We start from the raw sequence: 10,086 nt of genomic DNA, 5'->3' as shown, positions 1-10,086 counted from the left end.
TTCTGAACCGTGTGATGGGAGACAGATTTCTCTCGCTGTTCATCCTCTGTTAGAAAGAAGAGAGGGGAGGAAAAAAAAGCAATTTTCAGAGAGGCAATAGTAGGAACACCTATGGATTTCACTACTGTCTATAGACTCTACTACACTGCGCTCTACATCGTGCATTAGTAAGTTTGCAGGATGCAGAAAAGCCATTTTTATATAAAGACTCAATCCTGTTTTGGAAAATGGTCGCTAAAACCAGTGACCTTTAAATACTTCGATTCTAGGGAAAATGTGGGCATCTCCCTGTACTGATGATTTACTTCCCTCTCAGCTGTTCCCAGGAAACCAGCAGGTGTTGAATTCCCCTTGTTTGTCCGAAGATGCACGAGCGGAAGGCAAGAACACGCGCACTACCAGCACCGGCAGTCAAGTATTTGCCGTTGCCGATCCCGCTTGTCACCTCCCGGCCCCTCTTCTCATCCCGTACAAACAAGGCGCTTGGTTTACTGGAATTCAACTCAGATTCTCCCCTTGGAAAAACAGTGTTTTGCAAACTTTCTGTCTTGGGATACTGCAGCAAGTGCCAGAAAGGAAATCTAACATCAGACAGAGCTCCCAAGTCCTGGTGGTCTGCAGAACACGCCTTCCAAGCTTCTCCCGTGTAGAGTTCGGTGAGTGGCAGGGACGGGGGGAAGAACAGGAGGAGTCCAAACCCATACGATAGAGAACTTTAAGGAACGGACCTAGTAATAACGTGGAACACCCGTGTAACAGTGGAAGCAAGGGGCTGGCACTGTCTCCCAAAGCGCTTCATTGTTCACTTCCTACCCCAAAGCAAGATCCTTGTCTCCGTGTTTTAAGGGCTACTCTGAAAGACACTGAAATGAAAACCAGTTCACTAAACGTAGCAGTTTTATATCACCATCTTCCTTTGTGATGGAAACTAAAATCAGGGAAGATGTTCTCGCATGGAAACAGCACAGGGCATTCCTACATCTGCACCTACAACTTCTTGAGGCCTTTACATTTTGAAATATAAAGAGCTAAATGAGAGGGGGTTTAAGTCTTCACCTGAATGAAGCATTTCATAGTGCCGGTCAGCTCTGAAATGCTGAAGTTCAGGCTGTCAATTCCAGAACTCAGATCAATCTCTTCCTTTTGCATATTCCCTCCTTTAATACATTTTCTTGGTAGCCTAACTAAGCCCAGCGCAGCGACGGTGCCGCACCATGCGCCAGCTCACGCTGCCCGTGTTCTGCACCCCTCCGACAGCATCTCGCTGGGGCAGAGCCTGGCTGGGGTTATTTTGCTCTGGGGGATGCAGAAGATGGCAGGAAGCAGGGAAGCCCTCAGGACCTGCGCTGAGTGTGCAGCACTGCAGGACGAACCACCTTGACTTTACTGGTGACCACCTTTGATATGGCAGCACTGAGGAACCCACAGCAGCTGGGGAGCATTTCATAAAAAAAAAAAAATGCCATTCTTCTCTATTTTGCCTTCTTAAAGGCCCTCTGTGATCATCTGTAATGTCCCAGAGAACGTAAAGTGAGAAATCCATTCATCATCCTTCGCCCATTTCCCTAAATCTGTGAAGCCGTCACCTCGTGTTCCAGCACGAGATCTGTTCAGTCAGCGGGAGATCACACGCTGTCCAGCTTAATTCCAAACACCTACGGGCAGGATCCTGGTCTTTGGCAAAACCTCTGTCGTCGCAGCTCCAGGCAGGGGAAGGGACCCATTTGCATGATCCCGTAACAGACTTAAAAGTATTTAATGCCACATCTTTACTTTTTCCTGAGACTGTGTCTGCTTGTGTCTTAGCAACTTCCTTCTTACGTGTTTTGAGGGCAATCTACGCAGTCTGTAACTCAGCACTCGCCCCCTCACACCCAGCGAGCTCTTCCTGGTCCTCCCAGGGCATCGCGGAGCCCGACTCTCTCCTTGGCTGGACCAGCTCCCCATCACTCACCCCCAGCCCCACTCCAGCTCCCTCAGGGAATTAGGAGCAGAGATACCCGATGCTCCCTTTCTCCTCTCCCTTGCACCACAGAGCTGCCCACGGAGTGGGGAGTCAGCTGACACCCCATCAAACTCCAAGGGGAAACCGGGAATTTATACTGGGAAAGGGAGTCACACATAAATTAAAGAGAGGGAAAGTTTCCAGCAAGCTTTAGGAAAGGGGCATCTGATAGTCTCATACAACAGTTAAGAACTTTTAAAACCAAAGTGCTAAATACTGCAGAAACCAGAACCTGGCACGATGGAGGGGGACTGGAAAATCTACAGGATAATTTTCTAAAACTATGATACAACGTTAATGAAAAAGCTGTTGAGTGGAGCTGTGCTGATAACAGCCTGCCAGAAAATCTTAGTCGAGCAGTTGTAGGCACGTATTCCTAAAGATATTTCTGAGGTTCTGCAATTAACATATTTTAATTGAACGGCTTCCACATCTGCACACCCCCTGTCCGCAGCCCGCCAATCCCCACGCTCACACGCTCACACTGACGCCGTCCAAACCGACAGAACGAGAGCGGCTCCGCTCGCTCGGGCTGACGTTACTTCATGGGAATGCAGCAAACGGAGAACAAAAGCAAAAGAAACAAAAAGTGCAAAATGCCGGTGTGAAAGTTGGTGAGAAGCTTTACTTACCAGGCTTGCCTGTTTTGTTTTTGCAAGCAAATAGCAAGAAGCAACGAAAACGGAAGCAAAACAGAAAATCAGGATTTGTTAGGAAAGCAGAAAACAAGTAATGCAACAACCTGTAAGGCACAAAGCATAACATCTGTTTGTTTTCAGAGCGAGAGTTTAATTATGCGTTTAAACGAACCAGCACGAGGATAACGGTTTTAACGGAAAAAACCCAACGTTACAAATCCACCAATAAAAAGGAAATTCTCAACAGGGACAAGCATGAACAAAAACGTGTTAGGGGCTGAGGTGAGTGTAAGAAAAAAGGGTGGGGAAGAAGTAAAGTATCCATAAAAAAATATGCCAAGAAACCCTAACGGGGATCTCGACACCGGGAGCTCGCAAGCTCCGGCGTGGCAGCGCGCGGCGCGGAGCTAACGGCACCGGCTTGGTCGGGGAGCGCTGGGCTGTACCTGCGTGAGACGGCACACAGCAGACCTGCCGCAGCCCGGGGACTCGGCGGCGGCTCCTGCAGCGCCAGGCTTCACACCCCCGCACAGTTTTTTTTTAGGCACAGTCACCCAGTGTCACTCCTGTCACTGCTTCCACGGCCACTGCACGCGGCAAGCAGCACCCAGACAAGCGTCTGCCGCCACAGCGTGGTGCTGGGATGGGGACCGTCCTTTACCCAAAGGGACAGTGATTTGTGGTAAACGGCAGGAGGAAGCGGGACGGTGAGGTCACAAATCTACGCGAGGTGCCAGCGAGGCAGCCTGGCCCTGAGCCGCTGCCCAGCTGTGCAGTCCGCCTGCTCTCAGGACCAGATGTGCTCTGCGCCACTGCGGCTGCTTCAGCCGCCTGGCAAATGCACAGCTAGTTGTTCATAGCTCTTAAAAACTTGTCAGAGAACATCTGAAAGGCTCTGACAGCCTGAATTTGAAGTTTAATGGTTTTTTATTTCCCCCACGGTCAATGGCCCGATGCTTTAACTATCCCTGATTTCTTTGTAACGAGGAAATGGCAGTTGTAGAATTTACTACGTACACTGTGGCTGCGCCTTTGCCTTAGGACTCCTACCCCACACCTTCCTGTGCACTGCAGTCTCACCATCTATCTGTCTAAATAATTAATCTGTTTCTCAAAAACAGAACTTGAATTTGTTATCAAGAAGAAACTTCTGTTGCCAACGAAATGCTCATGCTTGGGGAAAAGGGACAGGTCCTGTGTTTGTCCACGTGAGTGACGGCCAGGTTCAGGGACCAAGCCATAGCTGAGGACATTTAGCGCAAACCCAAATGAATTAAGTGCTTAATTAGTCCGGTCACTCCTGTTCCAACACTTGCGTGATGGGAACGACAGATGTTACATCAGAAGGCAGGCGATTAGCTCAGGGGTACAAACAAAAGGCAACGGAGGCGTAACACCATAGAGGGTGAAGCCAGGCGTGTTACTATTGCCTAGTCGTTATTTTAGTTACTGCTATTACCATTACAATTATTGAGTATTTTAGTTATTATTATCAGCAATTTTATTTATTTATAGGCCCATTTTCCCCTTCTCCTGGGAGGAGCCTGGGCTATCTCCCAACTGCTGAGAAATGCCGGAAGGCACCGAAGACACCAGACGCTGAACTACTGCCCGCCGCTCTCTCTGGGCAAAACTGAGCAAATTCGTTACAAACGTACGGAAACACAAGTCAAGCGGCAGTTAAAAAACCCCAACAATTTTAAAGCAGCCAAGACTGCGGGGGTGGGAACCCTGACTCCCTGTGAGGGGACTGCCAATTTCAAAAGGGGCAAAACAACATGACACGTTCCCAGCTGTCATAAACCTCCAGGATTTCACAGTTCACCGCTGCTTTAGCCGAGCTTGGCCAGACGAGCTCAGTCCTGCTTTCACCAGCCACTGCTGCTCTTCACGGCCGTTTTGGCCAGAGCGAAGCCTCGACCCCGCTCGCCTTCCTGGGAGCAGCTCGAGCTGAAGCAGCATGAGCCCCTGGTGGTTTCCGCAGCTGGAAAATGAGCTCCGGACATCTGACGGGGCGGCTTTAAAACGCCGTCCCAGGGGCAGCTTCCTGCCCCGGGGAAGCACACGAGGATGGCAACCTTTGGTTTTGAAATGCTGCTGCGTGCAGCATTGTTCATCTGGGGGGAGATTGTTAAACAAAGGTGTTTTCTAATTATGGTGGGACAAAACGTGTCGTAATTTAGACCTTAGAGGAGACCCCTGTGTCAGTAAATAACTGGGGAGGAGCATCGGCCCCTCCTAATCGCTCGGCTGGGATTGGAGTTAATCTAGGTTTTGGTCTGACCAAAGCCTTTAGCACAGATAATCCCTGTTGTTGTAAAGAGCTAAATTAAACATTAAACAGTCGGGAGCAGATGACTAAAGGGGTTTTAGGTCATTGAAAGTCTCTCCCGGAGATCCCCATGAGTTCTGGGCAAAGCGTTTGAACACGTCTCCCACGGGATGGTTGGCTTTGATGCAGAAGACAAAGCCCTGACCTTTCGGGTCCTGACCGTGACCTGGCCTGCCCTGGGGCTGCTGCCTGTGAAACGAAGCTCCAGCTTCTCCTCACAGCCTGGCAGCACACACTGGTGCCTCAGCAGCATCCACAACTCCCAGCAGCATCAGCAGATGTAGCTAGCACCCAGATGAAGCCCACAGGCTCCAACCACGTTTCTAGGCTCTCTTCAGACAACCAGAGCGGAGGATAGCATCCGTCAGAGCAGAAACACCTACCGATCATCTGAGCAATCGTCTTCTCGTATTCGGAAACTATCTTCCTGTAAGAGGGGGGAAAAAAAAAAAAAGAAAACCTTTTGGCAAACATCATCATTGCGAATGCTCACTCAGAAAATAGCGCTACTCGATAACTGAACCATGGTATTTTAGAAGAGATGCAGAACCCCTTCGCGCTGCTATATGCTCCTTTTTACCCGAGCAACAAATAAACCCGACAGTTTAAACGTTGCACCTGACTTAATTCTCCACAGAGACCCATTTGGTGCGGGGAGGGAGCAGGGGCTGCTTTGAACCATGCCCAGAGGACATTACCAGCCAAAAATTAAACAGAATCACGTTGGTCTAATCCAAGAGTTACAAAGAGTCCGACCTCTCCGTTACTTTCTCCCTGCTCCTCCATGTTTGTGCTTGTTTATTTTTCATGTAAATGTTTGGTTATAACTGGTGCCAGGTAAACCCAACAGTGCTGTAGCTGGCCCTCCCCCAAAATACATCTCATCTGCCACTCTCCAGACGTGACGAAAGGACCCATTAGCGCTTCACAGAACAAGAGCCATCGGGTAGCACAAAGTCCATGCTGCCCTATTTCCCAAATCTGTTTTTCAAACGGAGGTGGCAAAACGTTACTTTTAAGGCTGTTTTATTTCACATACTCATGGTAGGCTTTGAATTTCCTTCTTGAAAAGAGGTTAGCCAAAATAAGCAGATTAAATGTGATTTAGAAAGATGATCCATCCATGCCCAGAGCCAAATAAAGCTAATGAAATGAGACTAGCTTGATCTGCGCTTTGATTCACGAGCCACATAGGACTGTCTGTGGAAACCAGCACTATCCCACACTCCGTCTGAAGTGGATACTCGGAGTAGCTCGCTGGTGGTTGAATTACGCCTCTTTTGAAGTCTCAGCTCGCTTTCACTTGCTCCATTTTAGAGAATTCTGCAGCAGTTGGAGAAGTTACAGACAGGATGTAGGAAAATCCTGAGACAGGAGTCAGTACGGGAAGGAGAGGCTTGTGGAGCTCCCCAAGCCTACTGCAGCGATCCAGTACTGCCTGTCTCAGACCCGGATCCCAGACAGATCCCCTGAGAAGGCCGCTTGCCCCAGAGGTCAGCAGCGCCTCGCTTGCCCTGGTCCTGCTGAGTGCTCAGCCAAGGAGGGGCTTCCCCGCCGCGCACCCCAACGACCTCGCTCAGGCTCAGGGAGAACCCACTTAGGGTCCTGGGGGCAGAGCCCACCCCTGCACCGCCCGCCGTGCCTCCAGCCACGGCCTCCGCTGGGATCTCCTCGGATGCTGCCTTCCCTGCTGCCAAGCATATTGTTTTAATTGGCTTTTCCCCCCCTTTTTTTTTTAATCATAAACAACGCTTTTACACTCAAAGATAGCTGCAAGGATTTTCCCTGAAAAGGAAGGGATTGGTTTCATGTCCAAAGGAGCTTACCCCAAAAGCCTGCTGTAAGCAATAAGGATTTTAAAGCCTCGTCGTACCCGTGTAACACCACCAGGCACCTTCAGGAAGTGTTATCATCCTGGAAAACGAAGCCAGGGACTCGAGGCAACCAACACGACGTTACGCACTGTTTCACACCAGCACAGTGCTTCCCAGCCTGGGCTGCACCGTGGGAGGCAGCAGCAACGAGAACTAAGATTGCCTAGTTCTTATTTTTACCAGCTTAGACTAGCTCAGGTAGGCACCACGTCCTCTGCGTGACACAAGGCCACGCCTCATGTGGCAGCCGGTCAGCAGCGGGTACTGCAGGGGCCCATCGATCTCCGTAATGTTCCCTTTGGAAAGCAAGGTAGTCACGCAAGTCTCGTTCCAGATCCACGCCAGAGGCCCCGTGCCGTCAAGCAGCCCAAGTGACGGTCGCTGTGGCTGGGGAACCAAAGGCTGCTGCCCACATCGTCCCCCCCTCTGATGGCACACGGCAACCTGCACCTCCCCAAGTCATAAACCCACCAAAATCCAGGGCTCCGGCGGATCTCGGAGGCCATCTGCCTGACTCCTCTTATGCAGGCATCATCCACCAGACCTCCCAACAACCGTGTTGAACAGTTCTTGCCCCGCTCTCATTCTACCCTTGGATTACGGTACAGCCCTCCCTGGTTTAGCTCTTCGATGGTTATTACATTATTGCGGCTTCTCATCCTGGCTCCTGTTCCCTGCAGTGGGATTTCCTCCCGTCTGACATTTTTCTGGAAACGTGGGTGAGCTCTGGCCGTTCCAGGCAGAGCCTGCAGGACTTGGGTAAAGCAGCACAGCTTCTCCTCCTGGGCAAAGGGATGTTTCTGTGCTCGCAGCTCTAGATAATCCCTTCATTCCTCGCTTATCGTTACGTCCCAATCGCTGTGTCTCTGACCCACTGCACATGGACTGCTCCAACATTTCATCTTGCGAGCGAAATCTTCCTTTGGGCACACACGCTTGTTTTATCATTTTGTGACAGCATTAGTCAGAATTTTTTTCCACCCACGTGTTCTAGGGATGTGTCTGTGGGAAATTTGGCTTAAATAATGTAAAGGGTTTTTTTCAAATTAAATTTGGTGTAGACGCACAAGCAAATTGCTGTGAGGAAGATGAAGGTGCAGATCTACAGCGTGTCAGCTGCTCTGCGTCACCCCCTGCTCTTCCACTGAGCAACAAGCAACCTCTGCCAGTGCCGGTTAGCAGCCGGCAGCCACGTGCCCGCAGGCAGTTTCTGGAGAACAGACCTAGCACTGCACTTGAGCGTGTGCTGGGCACCGAGACTGCCCTTGCTCAGCTCCCAGCTTGGGTCGCGCCTTGTTCTGCTGCCTGGCTTTGACTGCTTGCGGCGGCTCCTTTCCGCTTTGCCTTATTATGCGTTCGAGGGCTCTGCCAGGGTTTGGTTCCTGTCCCAAGCAGGGCACAAGAAAGGGGAGGAAACTCAGCTGGGTGCTGCTGTTCTGAAAGGAATGAAGCGGCTGCCCTTGCCTCTTGCAGATGCTCCACTAAAGATGCTTTGGCTCCGAGCCCCGCGCTGCTGCTGGTCAACTCCTGGCACCCGCGTGAGCAGCTGCCCGTGCTGCACCACAGCCCCGTCACCCTTCCTCCCCCAGGACAGGTTTCCTGCATGTACGCAGGAATTGCTGCTGTAGGTCATCGGGTGACACAGCTCATTGGCTTGAGCTTTACAGCACCGAGACTTTGGGTTTTTGGGAAGAAGCCGGTGCCAGAGCAGAAGTGACTGAAGGAAATTCAGCCTCATGAGGATGTTAAAATAACCTGACAGTTTCCTTTCATTTAGGGGTTAAGGGAGGGGTGGGGTGGTTTTTCTGTTTGTTTGAAGGTAGAACATAATTGGCTTTAAAGACTCCCTGAAATATTTTCTCTTTTGCAGTCGATGACCTTTCTCAGATTCAGGTCAATGATCAGCTCAAGCTCCTTGGCGCATCATTCTTATGCTACTACCACTGTGGAAAAAGAAAGGCTGAAACTTTCCCCTGACTAGACGGGAAGAAAAGTGATTCTTTGAGCAGTGCTGAAACACCTGCAGGTCCCCAGAGCAGCTGTACGCTCCCTGTGTGCTACCCACAGGCTGAGTGAGACTGTTAGTGTGACCGGTGACAAGCTATAACCCACCTCATTTCCATCACTTCCCTTCTGCTTTCTTCGTATTTCTCTTTCCACTCCGACACTTCTCTTTCCTTGGCCACAATCTGAAATAAAGCAAGCAGGGGAAAAAACCCCAGTAAAACCAGGCGATCCGTTAAAGAGGACATTGAATAACCGTACAGTATTTCATTTCATACCAATCCTAATTAACAGAGGTACAGTTTGCAAGCGCGTAACGGGTTCAAATTAAAGCATCCTCCGTGATTTGTTTTTCTTTTTCAGACTGCAAGGTGTAATTAAAGAAGTTTGGCTGTGAAATCATACTCAAGCTTTGAAAAACCACCTTAGGAAAGTTATTTGCATATGAAGTCTGCTTTTCACACAGCTCAAAAAAAGTAAAACTTCTAGCGAAGCACCCTTTGCTTCAGAAGCCTCTAGCCGGGCTGTGGCGTGGCGGCGGATGGTTTCAAGAACAGAACACGTGTTCGTGGTACGAATCGTTCGGGAGAAAACAGGAAAGAAAAACCCACGAGGGGCACAGATTTCCTTTTCCAAATTCTGAAGAAAATTACCTCTGCTCTGGCGAGCCGCAGCGCAGAATCTATGTCTTGCTGGGGGTAGAGAAGAGCCGTGGTGCCTTCTGCATCCGTGGTGCCGATCCGGGAGTACAGCGCGCTTTTAGAGATGGACACATCTGCTGGGATAGCAGGTTCTCTCTGTGTGTTTGGTTTTTTAAATACAAAGAAACGAACCATTAAATACGTGTTTAGCTCATCTGTTTTCTGGGTGCAGTGCCAGGCATCAGGGTCCCGAGCTAGGACTAGAATCCTGGGCACTCTTAAACTGTAACAGCAATAGCACTGACAAGGAGCTTGGAGTTTCGCCGTTACGAGATGTACATTTAAGATCCACCAAGAGAGTCGTACTACCCTTAGAGAGAGAAAATAAGGACAGCTCTTTGCCACCAATGTTTTAATATAGATTAGAAATTTACTATTTTCTGATGCAGAAATTTCATCAAAACATCCCCAAGAAATGCAGATCAGCAGAGGAAATCAGAATCGGAGGCAGAGAGCTTGGTAAGGGCAATTCCGCTTCCATAAAAATAGACCAGGAAGCAGGAGGACAGCTCACGGTCGTAGGTGTGACCTG

At 49.8% G+C, this 10,086-nt stretch overlaps 1 protein-coding gene across 1 annotated transcript in view; it reads right to left on the bottom strand.

Moving 5' to 3' along the window:
- The window catches only part of TACC2 (transforming, acidic coiled-coil containing protein 2), a 43,617-nt gene that overhangs the window by 3,811 nt on the left and 29,720 nt on the right, over positions 1-10,086 (bottom strand). The window contains exons 8-11 of the mRNA XM_010140174.1: positions 9,507-9,650; positions 8,962-9,038; positions 5,359-5,402; positions 9-46 (exon numbers count right to left, since the gene is read on the bottom strand). Coding sequence (XP_010138476.1) covers positions 9-46; positions 5,359-5,402; positions 8,962-9,038; positions 9,507-9,650 — 303 coding nt within the window. The remainder of the gene's footprint in view (positions 1-8; positions 47-5,358; positions 5,403-8,961; positions 9,039-9,506; positions 9,651-10,086) is intronic.

Source organism: Buceros rhinoceros, unplaced genomic scaffold (genome assembly GCF_000710305.1).
Source record: "Buceros rhinoceros silvestris isolate BGI_N320 unplaced genomic scaffold, ASM71030v1 scaffold9647, whole genome shotgun sequence".
NCBI classification, from domain to species: domain Eukaryota; kingdom Metazoa; phylum Chordata; class Aves; order Bucerotiformes; family Bucerotidae; genus Buceros; species Buceros rhinoceros.
Note: the sequence above shows the minus strand (reverse complement) of the source record. Positions and strands in the feature narration are given on the sequence as shown.